This window comes from Dermacentor albipictus, chromosome 7, assembly GCF_038994185.2.
Source record: "Dermacentor albipictus isolate Rhodes 1998 colony chromosome 7, USDA_Dalb.pri_finalv2, whole genome shotgun sequence".
NCBI lineage: Eukaryota > Metazoa > Arthropoda > Arachnida > Ixodida > Ixodidae > Dermacentor > Dermacentor albipictus.
In genome coordinates, this window is record NC_091827.1 from 1,347,077 (window position 1) to 1,371,606 (window position 24,530).

At 47.7% G+C, this 24,530-nt stretch overlaps 1 protein-coding gene across 8 annotated transcripts in view; it reads right to left on the reverse strand.

Moving 5' to 3' along the window:
* LOC135918004 (nidogen-like) overlaps window positions 1-23,620 on the reverse strand; it is a 382,953-nt gene extending 359,333 nt beyond the window's left edge. For all 8 annotated transcript variants that reach the window (XR_011507287.1, XR_011507286.1, XR_011507284.1 and 5 more), the window contains exon 1: window positions 23,042-23,620. Coding sequence is in view for 4 of the 8 variants with exons in the window: in XM_065451667.2 (XP_065307739.2) it covers window positions 23,042-23,150 (109 nt within the window). In the remaining 4 variants the exon portion in view is untranslated. The remainder of the gene's footprint in view (window positions 1-23,041) is intronic.
* Between the last annotated feature and the right edge of the window lie 910 nt (window positions 23,621-24,530).

The following is a 24,530-nucleotide window of genomic DNA, read 5'->3' on the forward strand; positions in this document are numbered from 1 at the left end:
CTGCAGTGACCACAGTATGGTAAGAACTCGAATTAGCCTAGACTTGAGGAGGGAACGAAGGAAACTGGTACATAAGAAGCCGATCAATGAGTTACCACTAAGAGGCAAAATAGAAGAATTCCGGATCAAGCTACAGAACAGGCATTCGGCCTTAACTCAGGAAGAGGGCCTTAGTGTTGAAAATGTGAACGACAATCTTATGGGCACCATTAAGGAATGTGCAATAGAAGTCAGTGGTAACTCCTTTAGACAGGATGCCACTAAGCTATCGCAGGAGACGAAAGATCTGATCAAGAAGCGCCAATGTATGAAAGCCTCTAACCCAAAAGCTAGAACAGAACTGGCAGAACTTTCCAAGTTAGTCAACAAGCGTAACACAGCTGACATAAGGAACTATAATATGGATAGAATTGAAAATGCTCTCAGGAACGGAGGAAGCCTAAAAGCAGTGAGGAAACTAGGAATAGGCAAGAATCAGATGTATGCGTTAAGAGACAAAGCCGGCAATATCATTACTAATATGGATGACATCGTTCAAGTGGCTGAGAAGTTCTATAGAGATTTATACGGTACCAGTGGAGATAATGATGATAATGGAAGAGATAATAGTCTAGAGGAATTCGAAATACCAAAGGTAACGCCGGAAGAAGTAACGAAAGCCTTGGGAGCTATGCAAAAGGGGAAGGCAGCTGGGGAGGATCAGGTAACAGCAGATTTGTCGAAGGATGGAGGGCAGATTGTTCGAGAAAAACTGGCCACCCTGTATACGCAATGCCTCATGACTTCGAGCGTACCGGAATCTTGGAAGAACGCTAACATAATCCTAATCCATAAGAAAGGGGACGCCAAGGACTTGAAAAATTATACACCGATCAGCTTACTGTCAGTTGACTACAAACTATTTACTAAGGTAAGCGCAAATAGAATCGGGAACCCCTTAGACTTCTGTCAAGCAAAGGACCAGGCAGGATTCCGTAAAGGCTACTCAACAATAGACCATATTCACACTATCAATCAGGTGATAGAGAAATGTGTGGAATATAACCAACCCTTATATATAGCTTTCGTTGATTACGAGAAAGCGTTTGATTCAGTCGAAACCTCAGCAGGCAGGCAGGTATTACGGAATCAGGGTGTAGACGAGCCGTATGTAAAAATACTGAAATATATCTATAGCTGCTCCGCAGCCACCGTAGTCCTCCATAAAGAAAGCAACCAAATACCAATAAAGAAAGGCGTCAGGCAGGCAGATACGATCTCTCCAATGCTATTCACAGCGTGTTTACAGGAGGTATTCAGAGACCTGGATTGGGAATAATTGGGGATAAGAGTTAATGGAGGATACCTTAGTAACCTACGATTCGCTGATGATATGGTCTTGCTTAGTAACTCAGGGGAACAGCTGCAATGCATGCTCACTGACCTGGAGAGGCAAAGCAGAAGGGTGGGTCTAAAAATTAATCTGCAGAAAACTAAAGTAATGTTTAACAGTCTCAGAACAGAACAGCAGTTTACGATAGGTAGCGAGGCACTGAAAGTGGTAAGGGAATACATCTACTTAGAACAGGTAGTGACCGCGAATCCGAATTATGAGACTGAAATAATTAGAAGAATAGGAATGGGCTGGGGTGCGTTTGGCAGGCATTCTCAGATCATGAACAGCAGGTTGCCATTATCTCTCTAGAGAGATGTGTATAACAGCTGTGTCTTACCAGTACTCACCTACGGGGCAGAAACCTGGAGGCTTACGAAAAGGGTTCTACTTAAACTGAGGACGACTCAACGAGCTATGAAAAGAAGAATGATAGGTGTAACGTTAAGTGATAAGAAAAGAGCAGATTAGGTGAGGGAACAAACGCGAGTTAATGAAACCTTAGTTGAAACCAAGAAAAAGAAATGGGCATGGGCTGGACATGTAATGAGGAGGGAGGATAACCGATGCTCATTAAGGGTTACGGACTGGATTCCAAGGGAAGGGAAGCGTAGCAGTGGGCGGCAGAAAGTTAGGTGGGCGGATGAGATTAAGAAGTTTGCAGGGAAAACATGGCCGGGGTTGTTGGAGAAGTATGGGAGAGGCCTTTGCCCTGCAGTGGGCGTAACCAGGACGATGATGATGATGATGATGATGATGATGATGATGATGATGATGATGATGATCCACGGTTTTCTTCTCTTTGAGGAGCGCTTTGTTTTAGTACGAATTGGAAAATGCCGGTCGTAGAGCACACAAAAATACCCAAGAAAGTTTCATACGCGAAGTCAGCACAGTTTGACTGAAAAATTGAACTCCAGTGAATATGTCGCAGTTCATCACGAAATTTCTGCATTCGCAATGAGGTAATTTGCCAGATGGAAAATTCACATGGGAAAGATATCTTAATTTTACGGTTTACACTGAAAACAATTGGCATGTGATCACTCAAAACAGAAGAACAGACACCAGGTTTTGTGTTACACTCAGGAAAATTGATAATAAATAAATTAATACAGGTGGCTGTGTGGCCGGTCACTCTTGTCGGCGCCGAGATAACATTTGAAAAACCGTAGGAATGTAACAAGAGCTGAAAGTCACGACACAAGGGGCTTAATGCAAGTAGGCCAATATTAAGGTCGCCACCCCAAATAACTTCCTAGTGATTACTAGAGAGTAAAGTAGCTCTCAAAGAACAGAAAAAAAAACGCTCAGTGTTACCATCAGACGGCCTATACCATACAGTAGCCAATAAATTTGAGCATATAACTGAAAGACCTCATAACATTCGGTCACAGTGCAGAAATCTTCCAACACTGCACTACTAGTTCGTTTCGAACCAGAATACTAACTCTACCACCACCTGTAATCGTCCTCGACTGCGTGAAGCATCTGTAGTTCGGAGGTTGCCAAACGGCCGAGTTTTGGTGGTACCCCGTTTCTGACGAAAGTTGAAAGAGACGCTTAGACTGCCAAAAATGCGTCGAGTTCGTCATGCTCATTGCAAGCAGACTGACAATTCAAATGAACGCATTTTACACAATTTCTGTATGTAGGCGCAAAGTAGTTAAACAAGTCAGAAGGACACACCCAATCAGCACAAAACATGGTTGACGTGTACAAATACAGTCGCCGGGAATTCGGAAAACAAATTTGGCAAGGTCACTGGGGCATTTCATCTAGTGCGCGCGATCGCACTCTTCCTTTCGGACGAAACCTTTGCCCCTTCGGTGCCACGCATAGCAAAAATCGTGCACCCACGCTTTAGCCAACTTCAGTAGGGCCCCGTTTTGCGTAGTTAGGTTTTCCATCATGTACGCGCCGTTCTTAACACTTGGCAAATCCTTACGTTTATCGAACCATTGACCCCTAGTCGATTGATTGGAGAAGCGGACGGAGCTTCTAGGAATCTTATCTAAGCTAGAGGGCAGCCGGTGGATCGCAGATACGCTTTGCTCAGTTAATGGTGCGAGCTGAAGTTTTGACGCAATAGCGTTAACCTCAGACATTAAACATTCCTAGTGTTTCTTCTGGATGCCATGAAGTTCAATGTTCAGTTTGCTGCTGTGGTATTCCAGGTCGTTAACCGCACAAGAAACCTGTTTTATTTCCACGTAGGCACCGATTTCCTCACGTTTGGACACTCTGCTTTTCAGGTTCTTACTTTACCACTTTCTTCTTTACCACTTTCTTACTTTTACTTTTACCATTGTGCCTCGCAACATGAGAAACAATGGTGTCGTATTTCTTTGCCATCATGTTCAGGGATTCTTCCATGTCTTGAACGACTTTCTTCAGAGGAAGCAGTTCATCAAGTTATCGGTTGATGTCAAGTAGCACGGTGGCAATAGTAGAATCATCGCTCTCTTTCTTAGTTGAGCCGCCAGCTTTGCAGAGTTTACGGCAATCCTGACACTTGCACTGTTTTTCTTGCTCTGCTCCCTTTGACTCGAACGTGGATTCGGAATTCCCTGAACATGAGCCCAAGTGACAGGACCCGAGACATTCGCAACAAGACATTGAGCGTTCATCAGTAGAGACGTTCGCGTTACATTTAGTGCATATCGTATCTTGCAACGATACCATGGTGTCACAAGCGTACACGCACAAAAAAAAAAAAAAGAACTGCCCGTGCTTTAGCTCTGGTTAACCCTAGTTGACTTTCGAAAGCAAGAGCTGCATGGCTTGTACGTTCTTCCTCGGCACGTCGTCTACGCAGCGTCTCATTCCGACGGCAACGCGAGGTGGCGTCGCCGCGTGTGGACGCTGTCTCGTCGGCTCCGCGAGCTTTTGGGCTGTAGCACCCGTTCTTTTTGCTATATCCGAGTGGCTCTTTCACGCTACATGTGTGAAGATTTCCGCGACGTTTTGAGACTATTTTTGAAGAGGTCTGTGCATTAGAACGCTTGTTATTGTGACCTTTGTGGTTCCTCGCCTACGAGAGCTTGGTGGCCCTCTGACGCCGTAGGCGTTCACATGCCTCGTGCGGGCGTCATGAACCCGGTTGAGGTAGTAGAAGGGAGATCTTTCCCCGGAGGAGATGCTCAAGTGGCGACAAACGAACATATACGACGCCGCGTATCAAGACTCACTCCGCAAGGACGCCATCGCTGCCACGGCCAAGGCTGCTGTATGGAAACAGATGATCTCCAGGAATAACAAAGTGAGGCCTCCCAAGTTACCCGAAGGCTCATACAAGGCCATTTTTCGCATTCGCGGAGGCTTCGACGCCTCCCGCTTCAGCCACTTCCAACTCACCAAGATTCTCTCTTCGGCAACCGGCTTTCCAGCCACTGCGGAGCTGCGCCAAGACATCGTTACCATCAACCCCACCACCAACATAGTTACCCTCAGCACTGAAAGCTGCGATCGCTTGAAGAAATACCGCGCCATCAAGTCGCTCACGGCCGACGGCCAAGAGCACGAAGTCACCTCCTACAGCGTCCCAAACTCCGAGACGTGCAAAGGCACTATCTACATCGACAGAGTATGCCTGGGAGAAGTTATCTATGAAAAAGACATTCTACCCATAATTCGTGAGTGCAACCCACAAATGCACTCTTTAGAAGCCAGACGAAGGGGAAATACTTCCGACGCAGTCCTCGTGACTTTCTTGGGAACGAAAGTTTTTTTGGGGGGGTCAAATATGAAATGGCGATGCTCCGGTGCAAGCCTTTTGGACAAGAAATGGAGGCCTGTACACGCTGTTGGAAAGTTGGACATCGACCAGACATGTGCCCTAAGCATACTGAGGATACTTGCCATAAATGCGGAGCTGTGAATCCTCCGACTGATCATGTGTGCATTCCTAAGTGTGTATTATGTAGTGGAAGTCATGAGACTGGATCCATTCAGTGTGCACTACGATATAAGCCCAAAATCTCACTCCCCAAAGCTGACAAGACTCCTCCTCAATCCAAGACCAAGTCTTCTCCTTCGCCCAAGAAGCAGGGACCTCTTCCTAAGAAAAAACAAGACGAAGAATGGCCTCTTCTATCCGCTGCTCCATCTAACAACACATCAAGCTTTCCTCGGGTAAGCTGGGCATCGGTATCTTCCCACAGCTTACCTAAACCTAAGCAACCTGATGCCCCAATCTATGCCCTCCTACAGCAGTTTCAGGACGAAAATCGTCTTCTGCGTAAACAAATTCTCGACCTCGAAATCCCTTCTCCATGTACGACTACTACCACTCGATCTCAACCCTCCACTGATGAGCAACCCACTGTAACTCCTCCCCTTGTCAGTGAGAATGGCGATCAATCTCTAACCATGGACACTTCTCCTCCTCCTACTGCCATAACCGCCACAAAGCGCAAATCTATTGATGATGGGAGAGATACTTGGGAGGAACACGATAAGCTAAGTCGTAAACTCACCGCACACATTAGAAACTCTAACAATCGCTTTGAGGCCCTTGAAAAACGGATGGATGCCGTAGAAGCCAAGCTTGAGTCCCGCACTACTAACGTTCATAGCCTCAGTGCCCATATAAATGCTAAATTTAACCAGGATGACGCGCGACTTAGCCAAATTGATGATCGATTTAATCAAATTATCGAAAGACTCGATCGACTGCATGGCCGCATCCCCTAAGCGCTCCAACCTAGTTGTTTGGCAGTGGAATTGTAGGGGCTTTTCGAAAAAGAAGGCCAGTCTGCAACAATACATCGCCAATCTCACGCAACCGCCCGCAGTCATTGCTTTACAAGAAACGAATGGTTACGTTAAATTCCCCGACAACACATTCCAATGCAAAAGATGCGAACGTCCCAATACCGCGATCCTAGCACAAAAACATTTGACTGTTACTTGCTCCCATTTTGAGAATATCGACATTGATCACAACTTCGCAGAAATACTTCCTAAAATGACCAGGTCAGCTTCTCTTTACATCCTTAACGTTTACAGCAGTCCCAGCTATAAACACCACCGTTTTACTACCGTTTTTGTTCGTGCTAAACAGGAAGCTCGAAGAAACCCGCTCCTCATTGTTGGCGATTTTAACTCTCCAAATCAACTATGGGGTCACACTACTTCCACAGCTAAAGGACGAGCTTTATGGACCCACATTCAGTATCATCAACTCACCCTCCACAATGACTTCGACACACCCTGTCCCTTAGGAAATAGTGTCTCCATAGATACATCACCAGATCTCACCCTCACCTCTCGGGTTAACTTTACTAAATGGGAAAACCTTCAAATCAATTTTGGTAGCGATCACTACGTCATACAGATTTCTGTTACTTTCTCTCACAAGCCCTTTCATACTCTGCCTCCCAAACTTACGGATTGGGACAAATTTCGGAAAACTCGCGCAAATAATGCTCCCAATTCCATTCTTGATCTACAGCAAGGGATTAGTCAACTCCAAACGGATGTTGACAATCATACTGCAACTATGCCACCTGATGCTCCTTTTCAAACAGCTGATGCCAAACTATTACACATGTGGCAAGCGAAGGAATCACTATTAAAGCGGTGGAAAAGACGCCGCCATAACCGCAGGCTTCGCATCCGTGTAGCTAGACTTGACGATGACATACAAGCATATGCGACCCAACTAGTTAATCAACAATGGGGCCAAGTATGTGTGAGCATGCATGGTAATCTCAGTAGTAAAAAGACTTCGCAACTGCTAAGATATTTGCTTGATCCCTGGACCTCGCGCGCGCAACACAGTCACTACATCACTAAATTATTGCGCAAACACAAGGATAATATTCCCCATCTTTTTCAGAAGCTTCCACGATTACACCTCCCTCCTACCACAACTCATGAGAATTCCGATAATACAGGCGAGGTTAACGAACTTCTCGTCGCCCCAATAAGGAGGCAGAAGTGCGACATGCCTTAGCTTCCCTTAAAACTACATCTGCTCCCGGTATAGATAATGTAAATAATAAATGACTCCGAAATCTGGACGACAAATCAATCTCTGCCCTCACAGAATACTATAATCATTGCTTCGATAACAGCTCTCTTCCGAGCTCATGGAAAACTGCTAAAGTAATCTTTATTCTCAAACCCAATAAGCCCTCTGACATAGGTAATCTTAGACCTATTTGCTTCACGTCGTGCTTGGGCAAACGCTCGAACATGTCATGCTTAATCGCTTCAATAAATACGCGGAAGACAATCAGTTATTCCCGCCAGAGATGATTGGCTTTCGCTAGTCGCTTTCTTGCCAGGACGCCATGCTAAGGCTCAAGCATGACCTTCTCACTCCTGCGTTTAGTAGACACCCAAGCCATCTTAGGACTCGACCTTCGCGGTGCATTCAACAACATAGATCATGGATCTATCTTACGTGAGTTGAATGTTATTAACTGTGGTAGAAAAAAAATTGGAGGCTTATCAAGGTTAAGCCCAGTGGATGCGAAGCATCCACTGGGCTTAACCTTAGCGTATCTTTAGCGTTTGGAGGCATCTTCACCGCATACACGCCCGACGCAAAGCCGCTGGCGCGGTTGCGGGCACAGAGACTGACGCGGCGGCGGGCGCGCGCCGCTTCATCCCTGGCGTGACTTCACATATCACGTGATGCAACGATGGTGGCGCCGCCGCCGCGTCGCGCGCGACGGCGCGAACCGAAGCGTGGAGGCCTCCGCCGGGCGACGTCCGACGGCGCGATATGAGGCCCCATCTGCAGCCGGTGTGACGTCATCACGTGACGTCACATCATGTGATCTCACTTCAGGGTCAATGGTGGCCACCGCCGGGAGGCGACCGACGGCACGATATGAGGCCCCATCTGCAGCCGGTGTGACGTCATCACGTGACGTCATGTCACGTGACCTACTTGAATGTCACTTGAAGGTCAATGGTGGCCACCACCGGGAGGCGACCGACGGCGCGATATGAGGCCCCATCTGCAGCCTGTGGGACGTCATCACGTGACGTCATGTCACGTGACCCAACTTCAGGGTCAATGGTGGCCACCGCCGGGCGTCGCGCGAAGGCCCGAAACCTACGTTAATATGCTTCGCATAAAATGCATGACTACATCCGCGAATTTCTTACCAATCGGACAGGTGTCATAAGTCTCAATGATCAAACTTCGCCCCCAATCACCCTAGGTAGCTTTGGCACTCTTCAGGGATCTGTGCTCTCGCCGTTTCTATTTAACTTAGCTATCTATGACTTCTATTGCTGGGAAGCTAGCACAAATACCGGATCTCCAATATTCTTTATATGCAGACGACATTACCCTATGGATTAAGGGTGGCTCGGATGGCTACATTCAAGATACCTTACAAGAGGCTGCAGACGCAGTGGCTACGAGAGCCAGGTTCCTGAACCTCGAGTGCTCACCCACCAAATCTGAGCTGTTAATTCTATCCGCAAATAAACGCGTTACGCCGTACATTCAGATTAACATTAACGGGAAGCAAGTTTCCGTAGTAGACAAAATCCGTGTACTTGGCATGCACATTCAATGGAACCGACTCAATACGTATACACTTCAAACGGTTACTGCCAGCGTAGGTCATACCACACGGCTAATAGGAAGGGTGTGCAATAAGCACGGAGGTCTCCGCGAGGCAGAATTACTAAGACTGGTACAGGCGTTTTCTGTCAGTAAAATCACATTCTCCCTACCCTATCTCCACTTAACTAGGGCCGAGGAAGATAAAGTTAATTCACTGATACGCAGACTCTACAAATTTGCCCTTGGAGTGCCAAGTAGAGCTGCTACTGAGAGACGTTTGGCTACAGGTACCTTGAATACTTTTAGTGAGCTCGCAGAAGCCCACTTGACCGCTCAATACCAGCGCTTATCGAACACCCACACTGGTAGGCACATCCTAAACTCCCTAAGTATTGCCCCAGCACCCATGACCAATGAGAAATTCGATATTCCCCACTCGATACATGAGCACTTTCATATCCCTCCTCTACCTAAGAATATGCACCCTGTTTATCACAAACATAGAAGGCAACAACGAGCTAAATCCCTGCAGAAAAAGTTATTTAACTACAAAGCCGTGCTCTGTGTCGATGCCGCAGAGTACCCGTGTGGACACAAATTCGCCATATCAGTCGTTGACTCCACTGGCAGTATTGCGACGGGAGCATCCATTATAGCCTCTTCGGAGGAGGAGGCAGAGGAGGCGTTGGAGCGGGTAGAGTTTGCAGGACAGCCCTAGCCATTCTATCTCACAGTGCGCCAGCCCAACTTCTGAGTTTAATTTGGACACCTGCTCAGGCAGGCCTAATCGGCAATGAAGCGGCCCACCTAAGTGCTCGAGCTTTCACGAAACGAGCACAGACAGGGGACGGTTCAGACGCCAATAATCTCCCTCCAGCATTCACCTACAAAGACAGATTACTTACATACCACGACATTTGCGGGCATTACCGCCTAGGCCGCCTAACCCTCCCTCCTTTAATGATTCGGTCGTCACGCATACAAGAGGTACTAAGACGTAAACTACAGACTCGCACTTTTCTACCTCCTGCCTTACGTCACAAAATTCACCCGGGCATATATACCCTACTTCAGCCTGCAAGTTTTGTCCTGCTAGCAGAGCGGACCTTAACCACATTATGTGGCAATGCAAGAACCACTCCCCTCCCCCTACCCTTTGTAGAGTTAAGTAGTAGGGAGCTGTGGGGGGCTGCCATGCGCAGCTACAACCCCGAACTTCAGGAAGCTATCCTGAGGTGGTAGGGGAGGCCTACCGCGAGTAGGATAACCTCCCTCGCCTTCTTCCCGCACCTCCTTTCCCTTTAAGATGGGATAAATAATGTTCTCTCTCTCTCATTCCGACGCTCTTGAGAACTGAAAGCGGTCTCTTCGGCGTCGTTGCTAGGCAACGCCGGCTCAAGGTCGTTCGTCAGCCACGGCATACGGCGCGACAAGCCGAAATGGCTCATTCGCTGGCGTAGTAAAGCTTTCGCTGTAACATACTCTTCGTCGGTAACTTCCATGGCAAGACTGGTCAACCAACGCGTAGCGCACCGCTATACGCGTAGTGCGCGCCAATGGACGCGCCACTGGTGGCGGCCTTGCGCAGAACACACGGGAGAGGAGCCAGCCCGGCGCCATAGTTTGTTGTGTCGTTGATAGTGCTTCTCTGTCTTATTCACGTTTTCAGAGCAAAATAGGCAACACCCTTCGCATGTGTGGGGCGGCCAAAGCTCCAAGGAATATCCAAGAATAATTGTTGCTGGGTGGGGGCCTCAAATACCGACGAAAACCTGCCGGCGATACGGTTCTAATCATTCCCCGCAAAGCCTCATCATCGGGAGCAACGGTAGCAATGGACCGTCGCTTCGGCGGAAAAATTCGTCGTCATCCTTTCCTTTGACGCGTCGGTGTTTTTTCCACTCGATCATAGACGCGTAAGCGACGAAGTTCGTCTGCAGTGCAGCATGCGGTTTAAAGGCATTTCGCTAAAGTTCGCAATGCCGTTTATCGCTTATATTGTTTTCCGCTTCTTTACGGCGTTGCGCTAGCTAGGCGGCACAAGCGCACTGCGTTGTACAGTACGTAACAGCTACTAAAGCTTGCAAGAACTGAAATTGTTGGTTTTACGTGGCCCGGTAAATCCTCGCACCAGCTATCACGCACTTCGTGATTTTACATCTACGAGGGCTGTTTTTTTTTCAACCTCCGATCGCTCCGTGCAGACGATACGCGGGCAGCAGAAGGCGGACATGCGCTGTAGGCGACTGCGCAGCTCTCGCACTACACACTCCGCCATTGTTGACATTCAGACGACAGTCGGCATTGTGCTACAGCCACGTAAACATGGCTGCCATTATTGTTGCTCCCGCCAAGTGTGAATTGCGAAGTGTTATTCGTTTTCTACAGGCTGAAGGCCATGGTGCTGCAGAAATCCATCGGAGAATGAGTCGAGTGTATGGGGAAAACTTCATGAGTGATGGTGTTGTGCGTGAATGGTGTCGAAATTTTAAAGATGGACGTAATGATGTGCATGATGAAGGGGGCCAAGGACGCAAATCTGTCGTTTCAGATGACCTGGTTCAACGCGTTGACAGAATGGTTAAAGAAAACCGCAGATTCACCATTACTGCTTTATCTACGGAATTTCCAGAAGTTTCAAGGTCTGTTTTGTACTCTATTGTTACTGAACGGTTATGCTACAAAAAACTTTGTGCACGTTGGGTCCCAAAAATGTTGACGGACGGCCACAAAACTCGACGAATGGCGTCAGCTTTGGAGTTCCTTGAGCGTTATCAGGATGAAGGAGACAACCTTTTGAAATCAATCGTCACTGGGGATGAAACCTGGATTCAATACGACACATCGGAAACAAAACGACAATCACAACAATGGATGCATTCAAATTCACCAAACAAACCAAAGAAATTCAAAAAAACCTTCAACAACAGAAAGACCATGGCTACTGTGTTTTGGGATCAACAAGGTGTGTTGCTTGTGGAGTTTATGGAGCCCGGAACCACAATCACTGCAGCTGTTTATTGTGAAACATTACGACGTTTGCGTAGAGCCATCCAGAACAAACGAAGAGGAAAGCTGACCGCTGGAGTTGTTCTGATCCATGACAATGCCCGTCCACACACTGCTGGAGCAACTCAACGGCTTCTCGAACATTTTGGATGGGACATTTTTGATCATCCGCCATACAGTCCAGACTTAGCACCCTGTGACTTTCATCTTTTTCCTGGACTGAGGACGTGGCTTGGTGGGAAGCGCTTTCAAACCAATGGTGACCTTCAAACCAACGTCAAGGACTACTTGAATTCATTGGCGGCAACTTTCTTTGAAGAGGGTATTGCAAAACTTGTCCACAGATATGACAAATGCCTCAATCTCTTCGGTGATTACGTCGAAAAGTAAGCGTAACTGCACTAATCTTTTGGTAATAAAATTATTGTTTTAGATGAACTTGTCTTTTATTTATAGCCGATCGGAGGTTGAAAAAAAAAACGGCCCTCGTATTTTATGCGTGGCTTCGCACATGTTTAACTATTGCTAGTTGCTTCATGCATAACTATTGCTAATTCTTTTGAGCCGCTTCGTTTGTAAAGGGTATACATCACGCTGTGTCTTGTTAGAATGATACGAAGCAAGTGCTTCTTTAGCAGTTTTATTCTTTTCGCCCGTGGGTACGTACCTTAGATATTGTGGTTTTTGGGAAATGTGTTTAGAAAGTAGGTAGTTCAAGGCGAGAATTGCCAATAGTTGCTGCATATGGTATTTTTGTTCCATTTTTCGCTGAAAAGTTCGCGTCACGTTTGGGAAGTAATCACACCTCGATACTGTCTGAGCAGACTTAACACGCCGAGTGATTTGTTTGTTTCACAACGTAGTCCCTTCTTGCACGTGAATTTTGTACTCAACTGAATTCCTTCTTCAATCAAGCAATCAATCAATCAATCAAGCTTTATTTTCGCCGCAGACAATGCATTGTTACTGCGAAAATAGGGGGCCAGAGAAAAGAGCTGCAGCTTGACTAAGCTCTAGCCACCCGTACAGCAGCAGTGACACGACGACTTGTTATATGGATTCAGTTATATAAACATCAGCAAATACAGAAACGATCAGACACTTCCATCACAAATGGCAGTTACAAGCACAATTACACGGCATACATATTTCAATGAACAATTAGAAGCATAAGCAGTTTCAATACAGTCGAACAAACAGGTCAAATAAGGTTTTGTTAGTAAGGGCAGAACGTCCACATTTTTCCGGTCTAGTTTATTTAGTGTAGTTGCCAGTGCGTAGTCCAGTCTCTCTCTTCCATAATGGGTGCGCGAGAAGGGAACGTAGTATGGCGGTTGATATCGGAAAGGGTAGGAAATTGTACTTTTCCTGACATATGATAATTCTTCGAATAGTTCCACCCTACCTAATGTGGCGTTTTTATACGTTCTTAATTATTTGTATTTGTATATATTGCAGATTTTCATAATTTTAAGTTTGTGAAAGAGTGGTTCTGTGTCTTCTAAGAACGAGGAATTTTCTCTTGATCTAAGTGCTTTTTTTCTTAATGAGGAGGAGTTTCTGTAAGTTCGATGCTGCAGTGTGTCCTGTAGGGGTTGGGGGACGGACTCCGGGATGAAAACCCAAAACTTGGGAGGGATTTATTCTACATTATTTACAAGGAGGTGAGCGACAAGTAACACTCGTACAGTCATTACGGGCCAGCAGCAACTCGGACGCTGCGGCCCGCGGCAAGAAGTTCGAGAGAGGTGAAACAGGGAATCAGGGCATGTCCCAGAATGCTCAGGTCTCTCGGGAAGGCTTCTTATAAACCCTTCGAGCACTGCAAGTCACGTCATGTTTGACCAATGGGAGAGTCCACTCCGATGACGCCACTTTCAGCCAATGGTAGGCGCCCGTGTCGTGGTGTCACACCTGGCGGCTTGCTGCGGTCTTGCATCGCAGACTGGCAATGCACTTCGAACAAGGAGAAGGGGAGGGCTGCACCTGCTTCATTGTCGGATGCCCACCTGCTAATCCCGGCGGCGCACGAACTTGTTGGCATGTAAACTTGTTGCCTTAAACTTGTCTGCTCGGCCGCTTCTCTGGAATGCGCTTTCCTGCTTCTGCATTCCTCAATTAGCTGTGCTGCAATCCGATGTGGTCTGGGGAACTCGAAGTAATCGCAGGAACCAGCTCCATATCTAACAGCTCGTCCTCGCCCCGGTTGTTCTGAATGGCCGGTGAACTCAATTCGCTGGCCAGGAGGAACGCTGATAGAAGCTGCAGGGTACTGGGGTCGAGCCACGTTTGACGAACTTCGGGATCCTTGGCCCTGGAGAACAGACGTCAAACAAACCAAACAACACAGCGCTGCACCACGCGTAAGCGCAGGCTCTTCACCCCTGACTCGCCAGGCTATTACTGAGTCAAAATCAACCCTTATCTTTTAGTTCCCCAATTTTGACAAAGCAGTTCTAACCACCCTTCCAAACAGCTATCCATTTCTCCTCGATTGCCGACAAGACCAGAGTACTATTGTTGTTGCAAAACAAAAGGGTCGTTGAAGATGCAAACAACAAATGAAAACAGCCGAACATTACTTAAGTGGCCTAACTACACGAACAGCATGTTTCCAATCTATCGCAGTGGCGTACTTATCGCACGTATTGGTGCCACTGAACAATCTGGTCAACCTCACAAGTACGTAATCACAAGTGCACTAGCCTTGTGGTCACTAAACAGAACGCGTACTTGCGTTGTAGGCAAACTTTTCATTTACGCTTACTCACGTTTCTTCCCTGAAAGTCCTACAGGACACGTGACATAAACGAACAATTAAACTCGCGGGACTTACGCACTCCGCAGAACTCTTAAAATGATGCGTCTTCTACTAACTCTTTCCACGCACGCTCACTAAAGAAGTCAGAATACGGCTGCCCTCAACACACACTAGCAACCCAGTCAAAGTCTGCTTCCTTCCGTCCACACAGGACACGCGCTAATGGAATTAAAAACGCTTCTCAGTGCAAATCATGCACTCACTCAAATCTACGCGCTTAACCTTAGAAAATTCAAAAACACTTAAAATGAAAGAAGGTTAAATAAAACACGCGCTTTACCATAGGCCTTTCGACGATAACCTTGACCTTCAGGTTACTCACACACACACAAAAAAAGCCTATTTACTTATTAATGAGCATCTCGCGAGACTACATGTTTACTTAAAACGCATCTTTCAAATCTCGGAGCTTTCTCAAACGAAAACACAAACAAAGCTCAAACCTTACACATTGAAAGAAATCCTAGTCTCAAATCGCGAAAACATTCCGATGCTCAAAATAACAAACAAAATAACACGTTTTACTACGGAAGCTCTCTTGGCTTCCCGTTCCCGATTGCTTACGACTGACTCATACTTTCAGCCTGACCCGCGGTGGGCGAAGTTTCAAAGCTACTCTGGCTGCCGAGAGACAACAAAAGGGCTGATTCACTATCAGCTCCCCCAAGACGTTACGGTCTCCTGCCAATTTGCGTCCTGGCGCCCCGCTTTCAACACGAACTCGATTGACCGCGTCGCTACTCCCCACCTGGTCTCGTCCTGCCACCTTGCGTTTCTTCGAACTGCACGCTGAGCTATGAAAAGAACTACGGAACGACGAGGAGCTTAGCTGCCTCGTGCCCTTTGTCCGCGTCCGTACAGAACATTCTTCGCGGTCCCCCTTTGACCGGTGGCTCGAACGTTTTCGATGCGTCAACATCGTCCGAGACGACCGCATCTTTTTCCTCGCGCCCTGCCCTTTTGGGTTTCTCGCCATTTTTGGCGGCGCTGCATAAGTTACCGACTTTCGGTCTTTACCGCGCTTCTTTTTACGGCGCTTTCTCTTTGCATTCGCTTTCATGTCGCCTCGTGCCTCGTGCTGGCCGGTACACATTTCGTCGGCCCGGATCGGTCTCTTACCCGCACAGTCTGAGTGATTTACATTTAACTCAACACTCTCTCTGCCTCGACTGGCGGACAGCTCAACCGACTCTGGCACAATGCAGCAGGCTTTACTCGAGTTAGACAACTCGCACTCTTGCGAACTGCCCTCTGCTACATTGCCCAGCTCACGCTGTGCATCGGCACACAGCCCGTCGGTATCGATCGCTGTCTCACGCGCACAGTCCGAATGATTAATAACTGAATCATCCCTCTCTAGGCTACCTAGACTGGCGGAGAGCCGCACCGATCCCCGAACAATGCAGTTGTTCTCTCGTGAGCTACGGAGCTCGCCATCCCGAGAACTACTCTCAACTGCATCGTCCAGTTCGCACCTCACTTCTGCACGCAAATCTGGCTCTACATGGGTGCTCGCTTCTGTCTGGTCAGCAGTACCCTTTTCTTCGCTAGCAACCTCGCTAACATTACCAGCGACGCACACACGCGGTAACTGTGCCAATTTGTTCGCAGCTGGCCTAGCTGTCTCCACAGTCATCTGTTGGCACAGCACCTCGTCGCTCTCACTCTGGCCTTTAACGGCCTCTATTGCCACTAAGGCATCGTTAGCAGCTAGCCTTTTCCCTTCACTTATGAATCGGCAGCCAATCTCACAGGCACTACTCTTCTCGTCGGCTTCTGGCGAAAGTCCGCTAGACACTTCCTCATTATTTCGCTCTGTACTACCTACAGAATTTTCAGACAGCCGTTCTCTCTGTGCCAATAACTGATCACAATACTGTATCTCTTTGATCAGTGCTGCCTTCTCTCTCTCATACTTTTCCTCTCGCTCACGTTCGCGTTCATTCTCACGTCCGTGACGCTCACACCTAAGAGTAAGTTCTTGAAGCTTATGCTTCCGTTCATTCTCGCGTTCTTCACGCTGACGTTCACTCCTAAGCTCACGACGCTCTCGCAAACGTACACGACGCACACGCTCCCGTGGCTCCTGTATCACCTCCCAAGCAAGCTCAATGCTTTTGTCATCATTGCCACTATCATTAATCGCCTTTATGATAGCTGGCGTTTCCATCCGTTCGTCCGCCTCAACTCCCAAATCGTCGCACACCAACAACAAGTCTAACCTCGTCAACCTTCTAAGATCCATGGCAGCTGCCCCGACAGGTGGTTAAAACTGTTTTCCTTAATTAATTTGTGCAAACACACAATGCAACAAACTCCCGATTCCCAGAACTATCAAAATTGAACACACAACCTTTGAGTCTGGCGAATCATAAGGAAAAAAAAACCACGCGCTCACTTACGGTTGCAGCACCCTGCCATCCGGTTCATTTGTCCGCTGTTCCCGGTTCCTTCCGGACTCCCTGGGTCGAAGGCTCGCTCCTTCTTCGATACTCCCAGTCTCTTCGGACCTCTTTCGACGAAGGCTCTCTCTTCTTCGCTCTTCCCGGTTCCTTAGGATCTCTCTCGACGAAGGTTTCTCTGTAGCGCTGCCACCAGCTGATGCATTCGGAGGCGATCCTACCGCTGCCAACCAGATGTAGGGGTTGGAGTACGGGACTCCGGGATGGAAACCACAAACTTGGGAGTATTTTATTCTACATTATGTACAGGGAGGTGAGCGTCGATTAACAGTCGTACTGTCATTACGGGCCAGCAGCAACTCGGACGCTGCGGCCCGCGGCAAGAAGTTCGAGAGAGGTGAAACAGGGAATCAGGGCATGTCCCAGAATGCTCAGGTCTCTCGGGAAGGCTTCTTATAAACCCTTCGATCACTGCAAGTCACGTCATGTTTGACCAATGGGAGAGTCCACTCCGATGACGCCACTTTCAGCCAATGGTAGGCGCCCGTGTCGTGGTGTCACACCTGGCGGCTTGCTGCGGTCTTGCATCGCAGACTGGCAATGCACTTCGAACAAGGAGAAGGGGAGGGCTGCACCTGCTTCATTGTCGGATGCCCACCTGCTAATCCCGGCGGCGCACGAACTTGTTGGCATGTAAACTTGTTGCCTTAAACTTGTCTGCTCGGCCGCTTCTCTGGAATGCGCTTTCCTGCTTCTGCATTCCTCAATTAGCTGTGCTGCAATCCGATGTGGTCTGGGGAACTCGAAGTAATCGCAGGAACCAGCTCCATATCTAACAGTCCCCATATTAGCATGCAGTAATGTAAGTGAGAGTGAAAGAGTGCAAAATATTACATCTTTTTAATGCTGACTAGAAAAATGTGACGGCTCTGGCTTAATACTCCAGCGGCTTTACTTAATTTTGGTAATGAAGTCTTCCCATGTTCATTCCAAGACATGTTTTATGAGAAAGTGACACTTGCAATTTCAATAGACTTTTCTATTTTAATTTTGAATAGCCCGAGAGCAATATGGTCGTCTATATTTTCTAAGGTGCCTGGGGTGCGAAACAACACACTTAGTTCTTGACTCATTACGAATGAGCCTATTGTTGTGGCACCAAATCTGCAAGTTGTGACAGAACGCACTTCCCTTTTGTCTTACAATATCAATGTCTTTTCCATTAACGAGTACTTCAACATGCTTTGCGTGCTTTTTTGACCCCGAAAGAAACCTGTAGACTTCAGTGAGTGACCCCTTCAGCAGAGCCTTTTATCAACGGCCTGTGAAATGCACGTAAATGATATGTGTCTCAGTCTCGCTTCTCTTTCCAGTAAGCAAAGCTACGACTCACTAAAGAACACTTCTAATAATTTACAACATTTATTAGGGATGCTAAAATCATCACTTGCATGCAGAGGTCATAAGTATGTACAGGGTGTCCCAAATAGCTATCATGCACCAAGATTCAAAAAAAAAAAACGCAATGCGTTACTCGAAGAAAATCTAGTGCAAAGTGTTTTCAGTACAGTGGAGTAGCGGCCAGTAATTTATTCGTTACAGAGATTTAATTAGGTAATTGTAAATAATTATCTAACTCGAGACGTCCTATCCTAATCATCAACGTGCCAATGATGCATGTGTATGTACAGCCAAGGGACATCTAACCGCGGTATTTTCAGCGATGTACTAATTGCGTACCGATTTTCTCCTACTGACAAATAAACCCTGCGAAATAAGGCGAATACCACGTTACTGCGATGCCACCGGCATCATAAAGCAGCGCCCTCGAAGAGGCTCCTCCTGCCTTCGCAAGAACAAAATGAAGGAAATGAAGAAAAAAATCACCGCCCCATTACATCGTACGGATTGTTAAGCCGCAAAGTTAAAACATGCGGCCCCCACTGGGTTAATCCCGACGCTTCATTAAACGACGGCTTGGCCGGCTGCCGCATCCTCGGTACGCAGTTACTGCTTGCGCTCGGCTGCACGAGCCTGTTCTCGTGTCCGGGCTCCGGCATCGGGACGGCGTAGACGAGCTCGATCCCGGTTCTGCTCGCGGCGTTGCTGATGCACAGCTGGCTGCGATTTGGGAGTACGTCTTACGCGTCGCCTACCGGTGTCGGAGCCGGAGAGAAACTGCTGCTCGTCCGCTCGGCTGCGACGGAGAGCAATGACGTCACTACTGGAGCAGCCAATCGCTCGCCTCTCTTTAGCTTCAGAAGAACTTCAGTTTGGCCTAGTTGGTATTTACTGCAAATCATATTGACCGCAAAAAAGACGGGGACATAGGAAGAAAACACATAAACAGCACAGGCGGTACCGCCTGTGCTGTTTATGTGTTTTCTTCCTATGTCCCCGTCTTTTTTGCGGTCAATATGATTCTCTTTAGCTTGTTTCTTTTTTTCGAGCAATCGCAGTGGGTTGCGCCGGAGGAGTTTCCGGCGTACAGGCGACACACGGACTGACGGACGAATCGGCTAGGCATATACAGCTTAGCTGTGAAACAATGTGATCGAGTTAGTTAGTGCCTTATCTGCCGCGCCTCGGCGGAAGTAACACGTCGCGTTTGGTGTTAGTTGCAAACAAGCTGTGATAGCTGTTGTCTTAGCGTATATAAGTGCACGGATGGTTCTTTTTTTCCCCACAAAACCTATCACCACAAAAGCAAATTCACAACGTCAGTGCAAATGCTTAAAAGTGCGCTTTGTTTAGTCCCAGTCACCATGTCTTTTTTCTTATGAGCAGAAGGTAAAAATGATCCTTGCCTTGGGAGCTGCAAATGACAAGAAGAGGAAGGCCGCTAATATATATCAGGCATGGAAGTGTGGCGGTAGAACAAACGCATCGACTATCATTGGACAACATGAAAACCTGACAGCAGCTTCCAGAGACAGCGGCGGAGGACTCCATCTTTGAGTTCTAGCCTATGCACGGATGTCCTAGCATTTATGGTCTCAAGCCCTCATGCTAGCGCGCGGGACGTAGCCGCCCAGTTACCGATTTCCAAGTCGTCAGCTTGGAGGATTCTAAACGATGGCCTTTCACCTGTACCACCTTGACCAGCACGAATGCTTGGAAGACAGGGACCTGTAGAATCGTGCAGATTTCTCGAATCGGGTCCTCACAAAAGCCGATGAGTCACCGGACTTTTCGAGCAACATCATGTGCACAGATAAAGGCGATTTTCACAGAAACGCCCGGGTAAATTTGCATGACGCGCACTATTCGAGTGACTATACAATGCACACTGGGTAAAGCGCCATCAGCACCAGTACCAGTGATCGTTCAATATGGCGTGTGGAATTTACGCGGATGCTGTACTCAGTCCCACCTTCTTCGATAACACACTGACTGGACAGCCTTACGTGGACGAATTCCTTGTAGGGGTAGTGGATGAGTTTCTCAGCGAAGTCCCGCTGTCAAGTCTCCCACTTCTGTGGTATCACCATGATAGAGCACCAACACACAGCAGCAGCCGAGCACGAAACTGGTTGGATGCTTTTTTTTTTCTGTATACTGCCATTTTTGTATCTCCTGTTATACTTCTACCTCTGTCGTTTTCTTTTTTTTAGCCTTGTCATATGTTCCTGTACGTCCCCCCTTATGTAATGCCCTTGGACCTTGAAGGTGGAAATGAATTAAATGAAATGATGTGGATGCGATTTTTCATGCGCAATTGATTGGAAGGCCTGTAAACTGGCCGGCTAGGTCACCTGACCTCTCTCCACTGGTTTCTTCTTTGGAGTTATGTGAAAAATAGTTCTTACATGATCGAGACGGACATCAGGTTTGCTGAAGACAAGTATAACGGATGTCAGCCGTAAAATTCGAGCGTCAGTCATCAAGAAAGCCACTGAAAATGTTATAATTAAAGCGGACTCTGTACTTCGTAGCCACAGAAGGAGACCTATTCGAACATGTCCTCTATGCAGCAGCTGGTGTTCAACGGCGCTTACGAATTCATAGATCATAAGGGCACACTGAAATCTGATGTATATATTTTTGTATGCAGGCGTCCCAATTGCCAATTCGGCTCATTTAGAAAAGGTTATTTGCTTTCTTGAACGCATCCGTTTTGCCTTTTGTCAACACGTGGGTCGCTTCCCGGTCTGTTCATTTCGCGTTTGTCTTACGCCATAAACCTGTTTTTGCAGCATGCATACACTCTCATGAAAACTAAAACCATCACTTTAATTTGGCTTTGGTCTGAAGCAAATTTCTGGAGCGATAGATATGTGCGCGCACACTCTGTCGATGCGTTGCGAGCAAAGCCGGGATTTTGAGACATGCTATACCTTGCGTTTCCCGTTTCGTGCGTGGTCAGAGCGGCGCTTCGGCCGCGTTGTCAAGGGGCTTTTGTTATTGATGTGGTCAGTGGGCCATGAGAGACGGACAGTCAGAGGAAGGAATAGCTGCAAAGCCGCGAAACTTGCTCTTGCTGCTCCTTCCGTACCATTATCAAGGTGATGCGCTGTCTCTGCGAGTTTGCGACAGGCAATGCAGTTGCTTTCAATAAGCTTATTTGAGGGCATTGATTTATTATGAGGATGGAAGCGCAGTCACGTGGTATTTTTTATATTTTAGGTTTCTTTCCCAGTCGGCAAAAATTGCACGCAATTACTACGTCGCTGAAAACAGCAGTTAGATGTCATTTGGGAGTTCCCGGGGATGCCTACAAATGCCTCATTAGCACTTTGATAATTAGGACAATACTTCTCGAATTACATAATTAATTGCAATTGTCGAATTAAATTTCAGGAACAAAAGAATTTCTGGCCAGATATACTACACTGTACTTGAAACAATATGCACTAGCTTTTCTTCGAGTAACGCTTCTGCGTTTTTTTAAAGTCTTGATGCATGATAGTTGGGGCACCTTGTATAGTTTACTCAGTAACTGAAATGAGGCCAAGCCGGATTCACTCCAAATCAGAATCAACAGCAGTCATACATGCACAGGAGCGCTTATACTTCGACTCACGGAAAAAAAAAGAAAGAAGACAGTGAGAGGCTGCAGTTTCGCCGGAAAAGCGAAGCAAGAGTAGTGATAGCCAAGCATGCGACAATTACACGAAGGAAGAATATACCCCTGAGAGATGCCAGATTCTTGGTGGTGGGGGAGGACTCAGGTTGTGAAAATGTGTTGTGAAGCTGTGTCTCCTACTATGAGGTCTTGTAAGGCCGTCACTTTAGTGAACATCTCTTCGACGTCACACGAAGTTTCTTCAAGTGATATATATATATATATATATATATATATATATATATATATATATATATATCCGCAGCCATGCGACATAGACGTGTACGCGCAGAATTAAGGTGTGATTGAAGCTCTACCGGGTAAACGTTACCGCGATACGAATTACAAACTATGCAACTTTCCTGAACCTCGAACCTTAAAATGAGTAAAGTTTTTGACTGCCTTACACCCCAACTGACGTTTCGAAGCTTATCTGAATTTGCTCTGACGGAAGTAAAAAAAATAGCAACTGGGTTTGCTGCGCCCGTACTGACGTCAGACAACCTCGTCATCTTCAAACTTGGCCGTGACGGACAGCAAAACTACGCCGACAACCGAGCAGGACGCGCTTCAGAGTTTGCGCGCCGGACGGAATGAGCTGTGCATGCACTTCGGAGTGGGCAACACATGGCAGACAAAGATGACGTTCTGTGCATCGCAAATGAATTGTTCTTGAGCGGTGTCCGCTGTGACAGGTTTCGCTTGATGCCGTCGCTGGTGAACGATCTGGGAGCGACCGCTTAAGTGCGCCGATTTCCTTCCGCGGAAAACTCGGCGCTTGATGCCGGGACTAATATCCGAAATGGGAGAAAAAGAGATGAGCAGAAATGGGACTCACGGATGTAAGCTGCCGGTGTCACTTCTCGCACCGCCAGGAGCAGCAGCAACAGCGCGACGACATCGCGCGGGCAGGCGCTGTCCAGGCGGCACGACGGCCAATGCTGCATACCATCAGCACCTCGCGCGCTCGTCCGCGATGCCTCATCGGTGGCCGCGCATCGGCTGCGGCCGCTGAGCACGCGACGAGCGGCGTTGTCGACGAGTTCACGGGGGAGGCTGCGTTCGTCGTTTCCAACACCACGCACGTAACGCCGGGAAGAGTGTGTAGGCTCAGGATTGGCACGAGGTTCAAAGGCCGCGCGCGGGAAACAGATGTTCTACTAACCACCCGCTTCTTCGGGCGCCGTGGACACAGGAAGCTGCTGCCGCTGTCCGTCCCTTTTCTCCTCCACCTTGCGTTGTCCTGGTCGAGAAAGCGCAGACACTCTCGGCCACTGTGCTGTCCTTAAACACCGATCCTCCTCATGGCTGGCCCACACATACGGCGCGCGCGTGCGACCGCTCTCCCGACTGGCTCGGCTCTGCCGTTGGCAGTCGATAACGCTTCCGAGGGCGACGCATCGGCCGCCGAGGCTGGCGAAACCAAGCCTCTGCTTTCGGAGAAGGGGAAGGGATCGTTGTTTTAGTTACAGGGCTGGCCGCTAAGCGGCGCTTCGAGCGCTTCTCTTCTTGATGCCTGTTTCGCAGCTGATCGTTACTTTTGCTGCGTGCATTTTGCGGCAGCGCTGGTATACTTTGACGCCAAACCGTTTTTCCGACACGCGGATTTCGCGGAGGCAAGAGGATGTAGAGTGAAGAAAGCGAAGGTTATAAGGTGTAGAGATTTACTTATTGCTGACTACTGAGCGAAGTGACGTGTTGCGACACGAATCGTTTCAAGATCTAAGAAGAAAGTACAGATTTGCCGATTGGAAACGGCACTTTAGGACTTGAGGCCTTTTACACGGTCTGACTGGGAAGAATACTTCCTCTATTTGTCGTCGGGCAGCCGCAGCAGATATGATCATCAGTTTTCCTCGGCATCATCATCAGCCTGGCTACGCCCACTGCAGGCATCTCCCACACTTCTCCAACTACCCCGTGGCCATGCCCGTGGCATAGGCCTGTCCCATACTTCTCCGTCTACCCAGGGATCACCAGTCGTTTGTGCACAGGCGCGAGCGCGCGCGAGAGGAAGAATCTGGGGGCTTCTGCTCCGCCTGTAGAGAGATGTTGGCGTTCTATGTCTCCGACCTCCAAGGAATGTAATTTATCATGTTGATGGTAAGGCAGTTCACGAAAGCAAAGAAATAGCAAATGCCTTTAACAAAGACTTTGAAGTCCGTCTATACAAATGATAATGATGTAATGCCACCTTCCGAAATGTCTGTGCCGCCTGTACCCGATGTTCAAATAAGCGAACCAGGTATACTAAACATGCATTTACAACTGAACACTAAAAAATCTCCTGGCCCGGACAACATTCCAAACACATTTTTAAAACGGTA